The following is an 18,824-nucleotide window of genomic DNA, read 5'->3' on the forward strand; positions in this document are numbered from 1 at the left end:
CATTTTAATGTTTATATTCTAGAGGTGGGGGTCATAAATCTGCAAAATGTGCATGCCACTTAATTCAGCTTTCTTTGACATAATTTCTTTTTCAATTACATCATGATAAACCAATGCATCATTTCCTTGAGTATGTGTTCGGGATGCTGTCACACCATGACATTTGACTTTCTCTTTTATAATAATTTGCATAATCTATTTAGTAATAAAACGTTACATAACTATTTAAACTGATTCTAATCATAATGTGTTTACACGATTTGGTTTGTTGAGAAAACAGTTCAGCTACAAACAAACGGACGGCATTGCAGATTTGTGATAGTATAAACTAGCTGTTGTCATGACAATTATCACGAATGCTTGTTCACGACATCTCTTCAAACTGGGACGAATTCTCCGAAATATTGCCAATAATGTATATGGTGATAATATTATTATTGAGGGCGCTCGTTTCATTTTCCGCGCGTGCCCTCGCTGAAACAGCGTTATTTTATGACACTTTCGACTGGAGTAAACTAACTTTACGTCTCAGCATTAATACATTAAATACTCCTTGGAATCGTTACTGGAATGCTGAACATATCTACAGAGATAACTTTATCTGACATTCACTTTACAACCAAAGTGCTTAATATACGATAGAGTTCTCGTGGTAGTATGCGGTGGAATGTATTCTCCTTCAAATATATGGAGTAATAGTATTTATATCACAACATGAAAAGCGTGACCTAGATGGCCCCAAATTAGTCTTGGCCAAGATTGACTATTCTATTCGCTGAACCATCACGTCCATCAGTCTCGGCTGCAGTTCTTGGTGGAAACGCGCATCATGTATTAAAGCGCGGTGGTCGTCGCGCAGCGCGTGTTCGAATTTCATGTAAATAAACAATGTATTTTACACGCGTTGTATACGTCGTTACGAGTCCCATAACGAACAGGACGCGGCACGACGACTGCCGCCCTTTATTCTTGTCGCCTTTGAAACAATAATGGGTTAGAACGCGTTATGGGCGTTACTCATGAAGGCGTTGGCCACCGTTAAAGCTGTCTGGATTTCCTTCTCTTGTTTCTTCACACGTTTATGTGCTTCTGTTGACGAAACATGCATGTATTATATTAATGTATTTGTAACGCCAGTGATTCATCAATGGCTTGAGGGGTTTGGACAGGCCTTGCTCCATATATACATTGTACGAGTAATTCGGCCTACCTAGTTAGATCGTGATTTGAAAACAATTATAACATATTATGAATACTTACGTGCAATTTGTATCATGAGTATACCCCATGCGATGCTCCAGAACCAACCAACAAGCAGAAATGTTATTGTCATCAACTGTGATATCCCCACCCATATATTAGTACATAACTGATCGGTCAACTCATCTTTCTTGCTGTTATCTTGCGGACTGCTACAGCAGAATAATGTCACGCCGGAAACAACCGTGCCTGCAATACATTGTTTTTAAATTAAATTAAATTGTCACATAATATTGTTTCAGTGTGATTATGGTTAAACCTGACAATTCGACCTTGGATGTCTGTTTGTGTATGTATGTATGTATGCATAGAACGATCAATTATTCAAAGGTCGTATTCACTGACTTCGTGTGTCACGTCCGATATACGTATTCATTTTGAGATAAAATCGAGAATTCTCGAGCACATCGATCGTATATGGAAGAGTTTAAGGCGGCTCGCATGCTTATTTTTATACAGATTTTTCAGTAACCACTTTTTTCACGAACATAAAGTTTATGGTTTTCTAATTTTGCTTGTTTCATATACATATTGAAATAATTTACTAAAAATGTTTTTTATTTTTTTATTATACGGCGTACGTACGTACGACGTCGTTATCATCGTTAAATATTCTTGTGATTCATAGTGACACTCGCGGTTTATTTTTATCATCCTTTTTCAAACTTTATTTCTGTTTTTAATGTTTTTATATTTTTATGTTTAGTGCAATGCGAGGCGCCGCTTAGTATGGGACAATGACACATTTTTGCAATATTTAATATATTTCAGCTTGATAAATTGATAAGCAATATTGCTCGATGTATAGCAAGGTTGTTAAAAAAACGATGTAAATTGCAACAATTGGAACAGCGGATTATTCTCGCGTAATTACGTTTTATTAGACATACACAACTGTATCGAGTAATTCCTGTTTTAATATTTCATTCAACTTGTATGACGATGTGTTTCATTTCTCTCTGTCAATGTTAGCTCGGAATGATTTTGATATAGCAAATACAGGGTTTGGCGTTTATAACGTTAATACACAAATAACGTTTACCATTACAGTGGGTGTAAATTACAGCAAGCGAAAAATTTCCAAATAAGATTCTAAAAAGTTATTCCAGAATATAGATTTAAAATGATAGAATAAGTGGAATTAAAATACATTTCCCTACAATGTGTGCATAATGGTGATTGGTCAATATCTGCATCTTGATCACCCTAGTATCAGTTACATCGTACATTGCTGGTAACACTTGGGTCGTGAACGCACGTGCTTCTCGGCTGAAACTTTAAATTATCCTCCCTGAACACCTAATTCCTTTTCAATTTTCGAGTAAAATCTGGTAATTTAGTATTAATGAAATTCGATTATTTCTTTCCATGGAAATAAACGAAGCGTCAAGGGAAAGACTTATTAAGTTGGCTTGTAGGAGATTGAAAATAGTATTGAATTTCCCTCTATCCAGAATTCGTCTTTCACGATTAATCTCCTATAGTTGAGTAATGGGGGCCGGGTATTGTAATATATTTCCATCACTAAATGCACATTATCAATTTCACTCCCGGATTACTAGTAACATACGCCATCTTTTTATGGATATGACCTTATTTGGTGCAATATTTACATATAATTTACGTCATCATATAATCGTTAAATCACTCTGAAACAATATAAAGAGAGAGCATGTGTAATCCAGAAAAGTATTTTAGACCCTTTGTATACGCACGTGTCGATAAATTGGTGTTTTATACCGTGACATTACTTTGGCCATCGCGGTAAGAATGTATCACATCGCCCTCAATACAGTCGACGGTACGATGGCATATACTCCTTGCCAGTAAGAATGTGTATGGGTTCGCTGGGCTTCGACACAAACTTCTGTGATCGTATCCATAAATTTGTTTAAGACTAAAATTTCGTTTCACACGTTTTCTTTACTTCTATAGCGAACGTCACATCGATTGCTAGACATAAACTTTACAGAATACACCTGAAAATGGGTGCTGGCCTTAAACTGACGGCGGCGTTCTACTACGGTGGTCGTCGCGTAGCGCGTTTTCAAATTTCATGTGAATAAACAAAGTATTTTACACTCGTTGTATACGTCGCTATGAGTCCCATATCGAACAGGACGCAGCACGACGACTGGATTATAGAAATTATTGTCTACATTAGATGGGAAGACTGACTTTTTCAGGGAATTTATTCCCATTAACGAGTACATCTCGAAGTCAAAGTGAGTGGCTAATCTTCTAATACATCATACCAGAGAGGCTAATTAGTTGCTACGAAGACAACAAGTGCACTGAGCGACTCACTTCATTGTCCTCATCACTACTGACACCGGAGGGCGGATGCGTTGCCATGACGAGAGGAAATTGGAAATACGTCACTCATTAAATCTGTCACGGTTAGCCGCTTCTTGTTATGTTTTTTTTTTCTATACTTTATTCAGTTGATTCCGAAATACTAGTGATGTTTTATTACAGAAGTTTTAACTGATGGTCCACCGTGATTTCGTCACGAGAAGATCAGCCACTTGTTGGTGAAAACGTAATGTATATTTAGTTGATAGTCGAAGCAGCTGGGATGGTAGACTCGGTTCCAGTCTTTTGTTGTTGAACTACAGCTTGAGTATAATAACACATACCGTTGAGGGCAGTATAACAACCAGGAACGGCAACTACTAGTATATACGCGAGACAAAAATAACCACGCCCATATTTCAGAAACCACGTCCACTTTTGCGAAACACGTTCAAATTGTAACTCGATGTTCAAGTAACAGTTAACCGAACTTTGAGTTACGGGCAACATATAATTTTTGTTTCGCTTAACGTTTTATATTTCCCGTTATTCGAAGTTCGGTTAACAGATAACGAAAATTCGAGTTACTAATTGAACGTTAAACAAAGCAATAAATCTATGTTACCCGTAACTCGAAGTTTCGTTAACTGTTAATTAATGTTCGAGTTACAATTTGGGCGTGGTTTGCCAAAAGTGGGCGTGGTCCTTTTTTTAACTATGTTCGTAACTCGAACAATCCAGCATCTCCGCAAGACCATACCAGTAACTTGCAAGGATAATAGACCTATTCACAATTTTGAAAGAAAGCAGATTTTGATTTACTTGAATTATTGCCGTGGTGTATTCAGGGTGGTTTGCAGATCAAAATGGCGGTTGATTTATTTTATGACTTAATTACTGCACTTATCAAGCATTTTATTCGTTTCTATAGACCTAATCGTGGATTCCTCGTTTGGTACGACATAGATTTGATCACTGCCCTCAGAGAGAGAAGAAACATATGGATTTAGGTGCAAGAAACGTATTTTTTTCAATTTAATATAATGTTGCCGTGTTTTGAAACAAAAGGTCAAATTAAAAAAAAATATTATGTCCAATGATAAACTCTTTTGATTGCTGGTCATAGCAAGGTCAAGGTTCTCCACCACCCGTGAATTTCCACGATGACTGTATAGCTTTTGAACTAGAGAGCTAGACTGAACCTTTTAGTGCCCAGTTCTGTTTTCATTGAGACTAACTGTGTGTTTAATTATTCGACTTTACACGTACCTTATTTTACTTTATTATTATTCCAAAATTAAAAATTTACACTGAGCACATTTATCTGTCTAAATTTAGATGTCCAGAAAGCCCAAGGCTGCGGTGACCTTAGCAACCATGTGACTGTATACATGATTTCACAGTTCCGGCATTTCCGGCGCTTCCTCAGGGGTGTTTTCCTAGCATCTGGAAATTGTCAAATTCAAAGCCTCTCAATAAATCGGAGAGAGTTGGCTGTACAGACAAGTCTCCCTGTCGTCTACATAGGTAAAGTTTTTGAATGACTAGTCAGGGACATTATATATTCCAACGTGAGTTTTCTAATCGTCAGTGAACATACATTTATCGTCATCGTTCAATGTTCCAATTCTGCTGCCTTAGATGATAAGCAGCAGCTCGATGTCATTTAAACAGATTATAGCAAGGTCTGCGACAAAGTGGGCCATCTTTGTTAATTCATAAATTACAATTCCCTGGCATCGATTCTAATATTCCGACTTGGTTATAGAGCTACCTTGCTAATAAAAAATGAACAACGTGTTACATCATTATGTACTACTGTAACGACTCAGAACACCAGGTGTACAACAAGGTTCTAAACTCTAGCTCTACCTGACCAACTATCTTGTTTGCTGATGACTCAAAGTTGTTCAGGTAAATTAAGAGTAATGAGAACTGCCATTTAATTCCACGAAATGTAAAATACTATCACAAGGGCGGTGGTCGTCACGCAGAGCGTGTTCGAATTGCATTTAAATAAACAATGTATTTTACACGCGTTGTATACGTCGCTACGAGTCCCATATCGAACACGTCGCGACGTGACTGCCCTTTGAAAAAGAAATCGTATGACTATCACGTTCACAGTTGCAATATTGATCAAGTGTCTTGCATACAAGATTTAGTTGGCATAATAGACTCAAAACTCAACCTTATTCACCATGTTGATACAATTGTAGATAAAGCCAGTCTGGTGGTTAGTTTTAAGTCAACCATGATAGAAAATATAGTGTCTCTCCGCGCACTTGCTATGACCATGGTACACCCAATATTGAAATACTGTAACTCTATTCCTGACAGTCAGGCATACCGTATTAAATCAATTCAAAGTGTTCTCGGGTACTTGGACCATAAACTTGGATTTTACAGATAACATTCATATTGTGTTATTGCGATTGCAAATTGCTTATCAAATCATTCAACTTTTAGATTTACGACGTGCGCAACTGCCTTCTTTCTTATTTTGACTCAGTTGATGGGACAGGCTCCTACGGATTGTGTGTCCTTCGATATTCAGCTATAGACAGCATAGACCGTATTTGAATGTCTCTTGTGACCGAGTGGATATTACAAAGATGGTTTTATTAGGCGCGCAGCAAAATTTTTAATCAATTTAGTAATAGCTCTGGATCAGATATTTGAATGACACTGCGATCAACTTTAAAACATTCTGCATATCTGGTTAATTGCATAACTGCAAATCCGTATGTAAATTGTTTTATAGATCATATATTTTAATTTTGTGTTTGTGAATTATGCCTATATGTAAGTGGCAGCCATGTGGCGCTGTTGGGAAGTAAATAAAAAGTATGTGCGGGATACGGTAGCTCTGTGTACATGTAACACGCACATATATTAGCAATATATTGTAATGTACTAGTATATATGGGAAGCATACAACCGACATTCTTGTACAAAAAGACGGCTTACAGGTTATAGTAATATTTCGTATGTGTTCCGAGTTCCGGTGTGAGCATGTTTTGCACTGGTAGCTAGATATACAACTGTTTGACAAAAAAATGGACCCAACTCCCCCGAAGCATTGTACTATGTGTACCATAATCAAAATACTATGGTTGATGCATGCCAGAATCACAGACAAACTCCCATTTTCCTGAATACAAAATAATTGGAAAACACACGTCTTAGTCGTGTGTCATCGATGCTTCAGTTGCAGCTGGAGACGCATAATCGGTAAGATAACCTCTGCTGGATTATGATACAAAATGGCCTACATCTAAGTTCAGTATTTAAATATGTGTGTGTATGCTTTGAATCGAGTCGATCGCTGTGCATAGTATTTCAGACTACGTGGGCGAACAAGGGGATACACATTGTTATCAGAGTAAAACAGGTTATGCGGATTAATTTCCCATGATGCTTCCAAGACTGTACATACAGTATGACGTAGATAGATCATAGATAACTATGAACATGTCGTTTAAACATACAACTCTTCTGGTCATTTAGTCGTTCGTCATTAAAATATAGCGAACGTCTAAAAGGGGTTATTTTTATTGACAGGCGACCATAGTACATTATCGGACGCTATATAGAATGTGACCGGTTCACACATGTACGTCATTAAAAACGCCCGTCGATTGAGGGCGCGACTTATTAAAACGGTTGTACTTCAAGTCTCACCAGCCGGAAGATCAGACCACTAATCGGGTTTGAAAGAATACTATTATATAGCATATGTTCCCTCTGGTTGTCATATAACGTCATCAACGTCCAGGGTCTAATCAGTAATACCCTTTTCTAATCTATCTATCTAATTCCAGGGTATTATCCATGTCCGCTGTTTAATACTTCGCATTGGAACCTTGACATTCAAAAAAAAGGATGCGGATAATGTGAGTGTCGCAACTGAACAAGTACGTAATATTCACCGTCATCATCATTTTTTGAGAATTTAAAATCAGGTTAGTCTTCCATCACCCCAGACACAGCGACCGTATCGGCAAAATACTAATATGTAGGTTTGCTTTTTATTCAATACATTCTGAATATTTGGTTTGCAATTGATCTCTAAATAATCCGAACTTTTCCATACTCGTTGCTCTATTTTATCATCATGAATTATTTGTACAAACTTGAATATTTTACAAATAATAAAAAATATTCTCTTTTTAGCACGGCCACATAACAAACAGTCTACTCATACCATCTTGTTGGCGGGAGTGTTTCATCATTTCTCTCATTGTCCGCTGATGGCAACTATAGTATATGATCAAATTTACCGCTACTCTATACTTTTACTTGTTGATGATTTTCGGTTAGGGTTAGTGAAATTTATATCATGAAAGGTCCACAATACTCGGATAATCACTTCGTTTTGTTGCTGTCAGTGACACTCCAGAGCAATATTGTTATCTTCGCTTTTATTTCCCAGTGCGCCGTGTGGCCATTCACTTTGACTCGTGACTTTCACGTATTTATATAAAGCGACAACATTATTGCATCTTGCATGACTTTGGAGAGCAGTTGGCGTCAAAGTTCTGGCGCCATGCGATCGTGCGTATGACTGGATGGACTAGTCTTTTCGACGGTATGGGACATTATCGTTTACTGATGTCTCAACTACATTTGTGTTTCCCATTTCATTAGAGTTAAAAAAATATATTAAGTAACATCGGACAAACTGACGCCAAATTAATGTTTTCTCACGACGTTATACAACCATAATTTACATAATATAGTAGCTTCAAGTTGACATGCTTTCTTTGTCAATGACAAGTCCCTGTCCAATTTTTAGTGAATGTCAACCTTAGTGTCAAATAACTATTTACACTCATGTGACAGAAACGGTATAACGTGGGGCCAGTTTGTTTGTGCGATTTCTTTACTCGGTCTATGACATTCATGATGCATTTCTAGCACGAAAATGACGATCATCCATCTTGAATCAGTTTCTGAAACAGATGCATGTACAAATGTATTACATGATGCACATTTGTAAAGTTTGAACATGATCAATCAAGCCACGATAGCAGTATGGCTCCAAAAATAGCATTCGCTAAAAACAAAATGGCAGCTATTTTGAATCAAATGTGGGAAAAAATGACCTGCATCAATTCACGACCAAGATCCAGTTTCGGAATGGCAGAAATGCTGGTTTTTTGGTGAATTTTTAACACTGAAATGGACGCCATTCGGCCATCTTTAATTTATCATGAAACAAATGCGTGTGCATATGATGCACAGTCACTTGGGGGCTGAAAATCAATAAATAGTAATTTTCAATAAAAAAATCATCCGCTATACGTATATAAATAAACAAGTTGTGAAACACGGCACCTAGTAAATCGACACCCTATCGGTTTCAAATGTCGATTTCATACCTTAAAATGCGAAACAAAATTTTTAGAGGGGATCAGGTGTTACGTTAATAACCATTGTTCATAATCGCTAACTTGGTTTTATTCAAAACTGCACAAATCCCGCGTTTTCTGATGATATCCGACGATTTCATGAACGAAAATGGCCAGCAGCCAGAATCAAGGGGGATTCGCACAGAGTTCTGGGTAAATCAAGTGCGCATACTCATTTTCAGCCAATCAGGCGTGCCGTAACAGCGAGTATTTCCTTGATTTACCCAGAACTCTGTGCGAATCCCCCTTGATTCTGGCTGCTGGCCATTTTCGTTCATGAAATCGTCGGATATCATCAGAAAACGCGGAATTTGTGCAGTTTTGAATAAAACCAAGTTAACGATTATGAACAATGGTTATTAACGTAACACCTGATCCCCTCTAAATTTTTTGTTTCGCATTTTAAGGTAAGAAATCGACATTTGAAACCGACAGGGTGTCGATTTACTAGGTGCCGTGTTTCACAACTTGTTTATTTATATACGTATAGCAGATGATTTTTTTGTTGAAAATTAGTATTTATTGATTTTCAGCCCCCAAGTGACTGTGATATGATGCTATGATGTGTGTGAAGTTTGAATGAAATCGGCCTAGGCATATCTGAGATACAGGATTGGACGGACGCACGGAGATGAAATTACAAGTCCTCTTTTTTTCGCACGACGTCAGTATATATGGTATTGTACTACATATTTGTTATTTCACTGATTTAATTTAATCTGTGCTGCCTGATGCTGAACCAGTGTTGCCTTGTTATTCTGAACGCACAGCACATTGCTAATGTCGACCAGAAATTTAAACTTTAAAGATGCAATCTATATTATTTTTATTATTGTTGTTTAATACTCCATACTGCAGATCAAATTGGGCTATGATTTACCATCAACTAAAAATGTGGCGTTCACAGAAAACATAACAATATTTAATATAAAACCAACAAAATGCATATGCAGTGATTGTTACTGCACGTTGCAACTGCCGTAAACGAAGCTTCCTTGCATTTGAATGTAGACACTCCAGTACTATGTCACGTGACTGTTTATTCAGGCATGGACATTCACAGTGTAGTTTTCTTTTTTTAGTAACCGTGTTTACATGCATCGTAAGTATCTCATGATGGGACCCCATTCTCAAAACGTCCAATGATTATCGCCGTTGGTGGCGTGTTTACAGCACCCAGAATAAGTCTCGGCCACAGGCGGTATTTTACAAACAATTCCGAGGTATTACGCGTTTTTTTCTTATACTATATTATTCATAGTTCAGTATTTTGGGAATAATAATTGCAAAGTGAATTCTTGGCCATATGTTTAACGAGTATTTGTCGAATACCTGTATGGGTACGCAACTTGGTATCTCGATGGCGTTTATTTTATCATAAATCACTTGATTTGTATGTTGTTATTTCTGTTTTGTTACATTTACGTCATTTTTCATAATTATTTACACTTGTTGGCTCGCAATGTACACACAGTAAAGCTACTGTAAGCCAATATACGTCGTTTATCGCACAATTCCTCTTCAAGGTTATTGTTACATCAGTCGAACAACGTTTTGAGTGATAAAGTAATTCGAGGATGTTTATACCATTTATGTTCGTGATATGTCTTCCACAGTCGAACTTCTCTTTTGTGCAAGTGAAGTTTCGCGCTCATTTTAAAATTGTTATGTGAACAAAAACTGGAGTGTTATCGACTGAAAATAGAAACGGCCGAGCGCCGCCCACGGTGACACACTGACCAGTGAAGTTTGATTTCGAAAGAACAATTACGCAAATAAGCTGTTATGGTCACATAGCTACGTCACATTCCTATTAAATCCGAAATGCCATCGAAGTTAATTTCCGTATCGTGACGTTTTTATTGTTTACACTTACACTCAATACATGAATTGGTGACTGCATTTATCGATCGATATTAAATACGCGGCTATGATTACATTACAATTTAATGGGGTTTTCTTTCTCAATAACCTGCCCCGCCGAGAAGGTTCATTTGGTTCAGTTTTTGAGATATGTCAAGACTTTCAGACGGAGGATGACTATCGCTTTCTTGTATTCAGAGTTTGTCAGCCCGGCAAAGGACATAATCCAAACACTGGAAATAATTGTGTTCCAGTTCATATATTTGAATGGATTGTTTATTGGTGACTTAAGATTTAGATTCGGTAGAGCATGTTCGGAACCAAATTTAAGGTTTATTCTAATTTTGTTGGGGGAATGCCAGCATTATATATTCCTACAGCTTCTATATTTTGGTATTTTAATTTTATCGTTTATTATTGACCAATATTCTAAGGATACATCACGTCTCGCATTCTAAGATTGTGGGAATCGAAAGCAAACAAATCATTGTACAGTTCGGAAAACAACATCTCTTCAAGTGTTTGAGGTGAGACGAATAACCCATGATGTGAGTTCACCTTCAGAAGCGATTCACTCTCTCGTGTGTTTGAAAAATGACGAAACATTAATTGAGTTTCGACCACCGCCATTTATCTTTATAGTTGGAAGTAAATTGATCTAGCACTGCCATGGGAACCACTCAGTACACAATTCACATTTTAATGATTATAATGGCCTTAATACATTAGTAACCTCACTGTGTCATGAATTACGCCCAACGGAGATGCGGCGATGCGATTGTATTGTTGCTATGACAACCTTTTACGCATATTAATTGGCATTGAATTCGTACACCGACACGCATTTATCGCTTGATATCGAGTATGATTTAACCTGCTGAAACATATGGATGTCTAGGCGCTGATAGAATCGTTATTTGAAATTGCATGTGTTATTTTTACCTTGAAAACATTTTTTTTAATCGCTGTTTGTTTTCAATATTGTCTTAAATGCGACGGCGTCGGTGCCCAGATGACAAACGCTGATTACATCATGTAAATCTACGTCAGTTTTTGATTAATTATTAAAATTAATTCTCGCCTGTATCTACACTGATAATCTAATTTGCATTTTTGTCACGTAGCAAACTGAGTGTAATGATGGATTTCGATTCCGTTGCCATAGCAACGATGTCCATTTAAAACAGAATGGAGTGGTTCATCTTGCCATGGACGCATAATCAATCAGTTCTCTGTATGTGGGTTTAATGTTATATCTGATTCAATTTAATCGTCTTTCAAACCAAACTGTGCCCCTGTTTCAACCGAGTGATGCGAAATTATCTCAAAATCAATGTCAAAGTTAACACATTATGATGATACGATAATTCATTGTATTATTTTATTTATAATATACGTGTCATGGGTTCTCGAAAAAATGGCGGAATTTTATAATAATCATGAGGGAAGTTGGACAATCTACCTTGATGTAATGAACGTAAATGTTTTACCTGAACCTGGTATGACGCAGTTAAGTACACAACAGACTATAGCCATCCACATTGGCATTATGGGTATCGCGGCGCGTATTCCTTTCTCGCTGTGCTTCACGACTGCCGGTTGAAACGGCTGTTGTCCAGCATTGTTCTGTGCCGCGGCAGCATTTATTTGGGCCAGTTGTAATTTATTTGGGTAGTCAACTGATACGACCGAGACCCTCGATGGTCGTCTCGTGTAATGATGATTACCGCCATCAATGGAGAGTTTCCGAGAATCAACGGACAACCTTTTTGGACCATCCCCAGTTGCTGTTCCAGGCCTTGGTGATGAAGATACCATCACAGACGGTCGCCTAGTGGCGGTACCGGCCGCTCCTTTCCATTTGCTGGCCACTGATGTTTTTGAGGTTGATGCAGGTACCGATGGTGATGAAGACGTGGCCGGGACCGCCGTTCCCGGGGTTGGCTGAGGAGCATCGGTCAGTTGGTTTGGTAGTGGTGGCTGGTTTTCCTGTTGCACCTTTTTCTTCGGTGCATTTGCCCCCTTTTTGTGATCGTTATTATGATTGTCTCCCATATTTATCGGTGATGCACAATATCACGACAGTTTATAAATACATGACTATAACCATATATCCACTGAACAGTCAAAGCGACAGTAAACTTGTCTCACCTGTAGCGCCTCACGTGGTCTTTATATTTCCTAAACAAACAAACAAACCGCGTCGCATAATGTTCATATTGGAAGGAGTATCGACGTTAAATAAACTGCACTATTTCACGCTGTATATACATCCATTACCGGTACTATTGAGACTAGTACATTATTACCTTGTTCACTGCTTTCAGTTCTCGTGCTATACTGCGTTTGAGTAAATTACACCTTAACTTACGAGATGGAGGCATCAAACCGACGCCAGAGGGCGGCATGTCACGTTATTGCCACGACTGAAAGGGGTGAACTGAATATACAACTAAAGGGCCTAATGATCTGTCGAGCTTCAATTTCAATTCCAGGATGTAGAAATGGATGACAGTCAATGGCTTCTACAACACAACAACGAAGAAATACAGGAGTCTTGCTTGCAGAGGAATGCTGTTATTCTAGAGGGCACCGCTAAAAGCAGGAGTCGATGAGCAGTTCATACAAGTCTCACAGAATGATGGTTGAAACCTGTATAACTTGTCTCACAATATCGCAGTAGCTATACACAGTAGAAATGATGGACCCCAACTGTTCCCAGTCTGTTCAATTTATAGGCATAATGGCCCAGATTCAGGGACACCACTGGGTTTCCACATGAGCCAGTCAGAATGTGATCTTTCTAGCAGCTGTAAATTATGAACATCTTTTGTTATTCAAATAACAGCACACCTGGTAGATTCCAACTGTCCTTCCAGAGTTGAAAACACTGTCAATCACCTTTATGACAGTTATCACACCGCAATGCACACCGTTTCTTCCCATGATTCCATGCACACTTGGCAGTGTTTGAGGTAATATGACAAAAACATGAAATAAAGGATGCTGACACCATGCGTACCCATAGTTATTTGTTATATTTTCTGAATAATTGCCGGTTAGGATGACGATAGATTGAAAACTAGAAACATTGCTTTCGCAGCACATAAATAATTATTCGTTTGTTGAAATAACCTAATACCCAATAGTGCGCACACGCAATACATCGACAGGTGCTGAGCTTGGTGTACATCGTTTTGTACGCAATGAAGCATTACCGAAGTAACCAACTACTAAGTACGATTTATACTGCCCTCTATCGGTGTCGATGAAATGAACATGTATGAGACGATAACGCCGGTGGAATCACCTAGAGTACAATATGATGATAACAACATATTCATATGAAATCATGGAACACGGTTTGAATCACGAGCATATATATGTAGTGTATATGTAGTGTGGGTTGCAGTAGAGACATATGTGAAGTGATTTATTAGTGAAAGCGCTAATTAGATAAATTCACGTTACTTAAAAAAACAAATAGTTGTAGTTACCTGGCAAACTCACTTACTAGTATAGTATATGGGAAATACACATAACATGTGCGCAGCGAATGGGCTTAATGTGACCAAAGAAAAAACTAGAACATTACACAGGAAATAAAATAATTGTCAAACTTCGATTCTAAATTCCTAAACGAAGAAAACAAATCGCTATTTGCAACGTGACCTAGAAGATGTGTTTTTAAAATACGACATGCATTTTGAGAATAGTCTACATTTGACTGTCTTGCAGTCTGTAATTACTATTTATATGTATTTAAAATGACGTCATAATCATAATGATTATCAATTATATTTTTAGTTGATTTAATAAATGTTACGTGATTTCACATTTGAATGACATATTCACTACTACATCACCGTTATTGTGTACGTTGTTACTTGCTATCATAATTGTTTTTTTGATAAACTGGATAATCATCTATTAACAAACAAGTTGAAATGGTTTCGATGTCTATCTGACAACAAAATCAATCTATGTTAGTATGTCGTTTTACAGGGTGGACATTTTACTGATAATTAAGTATCTAATGATGCGCTAGAGTTTTTTTATTTTCCCAGAAAGTTTTACAATATTGAGACAATCATTCACTTGGTTATCCAATTATTTTAGGATGTTTTCTTTTAAGGGAAGTGCGACCTTTTCGCATGTAGTTGTTACAAAGATTATTGTAATATTGCGTCTAAAAATTGCAATGGCGAACTGGATGCGTAATTTATAAAAAAAAAATGCAAAATTCAACGCTACGTACTAAAATATTGTATTTACGTTTAACTGTCGCGGATATTAAAACAATACAGTCGATAATTGGAATAATTAATTGACTAAAGAGATGTAACATTGTATTTACGCGTAATTTCTGAAGAACCGAGGAATCTTACTGTGTCCAATTTATATGTGTTTTAGAAACGGACAGAATATGTATTGGCGGCAACTGTTATGCACCTTATAATATTGTTCAAACTATTGAATTCAAATGAATTCAAATATTTCAAAATAGTCTGTGGTATATGAAACACATGGTTACACACCGAAGAAAAAAATTAAAGCAATTTGAATAAATCATGTTATCAATTATTATTGATGAATACTGCGTTGTACTGATTTATTGTTGATCGTTTTCTACAATCACCGTAAAAATCGCCGATGTAGATGTATATTGATTTAGTTGATTTTATATTGATAAGTTTGTTTTCAAGATCTGATATCATACTTTTACAAAGGCGTCTATAAATAATGGATAATTTAACAATTTCAAAACATAATCAAAGTACGATAACCCAAAAAACTTCTGAATTACGGATTGGGATTACGAGTAGAGACTATATACTCAGGCACACCTTAACCAGGAACACCATTACGTCATTGCCTGGCCAATTTTTTATTATTTGTCATATTTCAGACCAGGTAATAATTAGCAATTGTACGGACTTCACAAAATAATTTTAACTACAATAAACATTGATCTTAGAGAATGCTTGGTGAAATGTGTATTTAAATTGTAAAATAAATGAGACTTGAAATAATACGTGATTTATACTTTTGTTTTGACTCAAACAGCATACTATATACGAAAAATAAAAAATAGAAAGATTTAAATAAATTAATTAAACTTAATTAAATGTGTAACCCGCTCTTCGCTTGCATACACGTCAAATAGCCGCACGAGATTTCTTTAAAAGGGGACCTTCCAAGCCCAGGGATTGCACCAAAGAATCATGGGACACTATTGTTTATGTTGTTTACAATGTTAATCTATCTTTTGTTATCGATTGTAATTTTAATCCAGGAAGTAAATTTGTTGTGAGATTAGGCTTAACTGAAAGTTTTCTTTATATGCAAAATCTCTTGTAGAAACTTCGTGATTATACGTACTGCTCTGTCGTTTTTATATCCTCACCACTGACTCAATAATGCTCGTGTGGTTGAGTTTCTCCACGATAGACTTCATATGGTGGTCCAAGTCCAGGTACGCTCGTATCGATTAACGCCTCTTACGTAATAGCAAATTCTGCCTTATATCACATTTAATTACTAATTAGATTATTGCGTAACCCCATTAACAAAATATACCAGCATGAAAGGTACTAGGTCCTTGTACCTTGCATATACCAGCAATATAATTAGTTGAACAAGGACATACACTACTTACTGGGTTTGGTCTTGTGCCGATCTGTTGTAACTACCCAGCTTGGAGCGATAGCACGAATACTATAGGCATTCACAGGTATGATTGAAAAGATATGACTATGCAAGCTTAGCTGGATATTGCAGGGGATTTATAGAATTAAGCTTGACAGTCAGTTGTAGGTTACTAGTAGTTCGTATAAAACGCCTTCCACGTCCCAAAAACCCAACGTTAGTTTACATTAATGCAACATGGTCCATTTTCTCAATAATTATAAATTCATTCAATAGCTACATTGAAAGTACAATTTCCATAATGGTTCATAATGTCACATGATTTATTGATTGTGAATTTTTTTATAAAATATTGGTTATATTTAAATTTATTACTGGTATAGGATATCAGTATTTCTCAATATTGAATGCAGCATTCAATATTTGATTATTTCGCAATGGAATTATAAGTTGGGCGCGCAGTGTAACATATTAAAACCCTGGCCTCTCTCTCGTCACAAACTAAAAAAGTGAGTATGACTGTGTAATAATTATAATTGGGATAATCACCAGCAGTTACCAAGTAACTATGACAATATATATGTTTTCAGAAAGTGTTAATATTCGCTTAAATTATGCAAGTTTCTGTGAACCTCTAAAAATAGTTTATTTTGGTATTTGCCGTCTCTCGTTGTTCGTTCTTTCTATGTTTTTGGATTTTTACACCGTTAATAATCTTTAGAATAGGGCTCCGCGCATTGCGAGGAGTACTTGATCAAGATGGCGTATCGCTCTACTAATCGATTGAAGACACACTTTTTTACGTAATAAAGCTTATATCAGTATGCAAATTAATTATATAGTCTTTAGTCATCGCACAGCCCACGGTTACACGGTTTTTAGTAACCGTGCGCAACCTAAATATGTAAATTACAGTGGAATGTTCGCCAACTGCATCGCACGCATTTAAGATAATAAATATGATGTTAAATAATAAGAGATTTTTTAAAAAATCTACTATTTTTCTCATTTTTTCCTATAACGGAAACTTGAATACATCACAAAAAGTATTACATATTACATTTATATGCAGGCATCCAGTACTATGAAATAAACAATCAAGCACTGTCATGAGATGTAGCACGCTAATATAGAGATAAGATTGAGTAAAATAAGTGCTTTTTCTAAAGCCTGGCGATAACGAAATTATTTTCACTTTTTAAAATTATGAAAAAGAAACGTAGAACACTGTTGTGAATATAGCTAGCATTCTCTATATAGAACCAACTTGAAAAATAAATCACATATTTCTTACTTACGACAGAATCATTATCTTTTTAATGTGCGTGCAACTGAACATCCCGACCAATCAAATCTGTGCAGTTTGATGATGATGACGACGCCTCCTTAGCATTAATGATAAAAATATAATTTATTCTGATATAAAACTGTTACCATTCCAGGTCTTGAAACTTGCAAAAACTAGGTAAGCTAATTTTTCTTCTTCTTTTCTTTTTCAAGTGCTGTGATATTGAGCAATACGACTTGTTTTGTTTGTTTTTTCAAGGAAAAAGAAAGACGATTATTTCTAAAATCACTGACTCAAAATAGCTACATTTAGGCTGTAAAATTATCCACTGTTTGATGCTGCTGCTATAAACATAAACGTTATAAAAATGTGATTATAATCCAAAAACTGAAAAATAAAATTTCCTCTAAACCGATTAACCATTAATAAGAGCGCCACCCTTTTTAAACGTGAATATAGAATGCATCCGTCAGACTACAATAGCCACACTTGACCAATTGCCAGTGGAAACTCCAGAAAACTCTAATCGATTCGTCATTTCCAGACATTACATGTATACACTGCATGCCATTGTCGGCGTGACTATTTATACAGCATATAATAATTTCAATAAGTTCATGTTACTAGTATCAAGTACAACGACCAAAAAAGACACACGTATTATCAAATAGAGAGTACACAACTTACTTTTGAACACGTTGAACTCTAACAGAAAATCAAACGTATTATTCATTTGCGAGAAATTCAGAGCAGGCTGGTCACAAAACATATGTGAATATTGTCGACAATGTTCTGAGTATCGATTTTCAATCTTTCCACGAACTCCTGTCAGGCAACTCGACAAACTTCCCCCGTTACATACTGGTACTCTTCTGTTATCGAAATAGTGCACAAACTTTGAACAGATATTCCGACATTTACGAGTAAGAACTAAAGACATGTATGTGATCGGGTTCCTGATTCGGCGACAGGAATCCTGGTTTTGCAGCATTGCTAGGAGTGTTGTTTTGATAGTACTTCATATATTCATAATAACAATTGCTAAAAATTACCTA

At 36.6% G+C, this 18,824-nt stretch overlaps 1 protein-coding gene across 1 annotated transcript; it reads right to left on the minus strand.

The window, feature by feature from the left end:
* Positions 1–904: 904 nt before the first annotated feature.
* On the minus strand, positions 905–12,995 carry LOC100377816 (uncharacterized). Its single transcript, XM_002732357.4, has 3 exons — positions 12,323–12,995; positions 1,261–1,449; positions 905–1,089 (listed from the first exon to the last, which is right to left on the minus strand). The coding sequence occupies exons 1-3, from the start codon at positions 12,885–12,887 to the stop codon at positions 995–997; spliced, it is 849 nt and encodes a 282-aa protein (XP_002732403.1). The 5' UTR covers positions 12,888–12,995; the 3' UTR covers positions 905–994.
* Positions 12,996–18,824: the final 5,829 nt, after the last annotated feature.

This window comes from Saccoglossus kowalevskii, chromosome 2, assembly GCF_978046115.1.
Source record: "Saccoglossus kowalevskii chromosome 2, keSacKowa6.1, whole genome shotgun sequence".
Classification (NCBI taxonomy): domain Eukaryota; kingdom Metazoa; phylum Hemichordata; class Enteropneusta; family Harrimaniidae; genus Saccoglossus; species Saccoglossus kowalevskii.

Coding starts and splice junctions, on each gene's coding strand:
- LOC100377816 (XM_002732357.4), bottom strand. CDS start 12,887: ATGGGAGACAATCATAATAACGATCACAAAAAGGGGGCAAATGCACCG. Junction 1,450..12,322: donor CTGCGTCATACCAGGTTCAG/GTAAAACATTTA, acceptor AATGTATTGCAG/GCACGGTTGTTTCCGGCGTG. Junction 1,090..1,260: donor ACTCATGATACAAATTGCAC/GTAAGTATTCAT, acceptor TTTCGTCAACAG/AAGCACATAAACGTGTGAAG.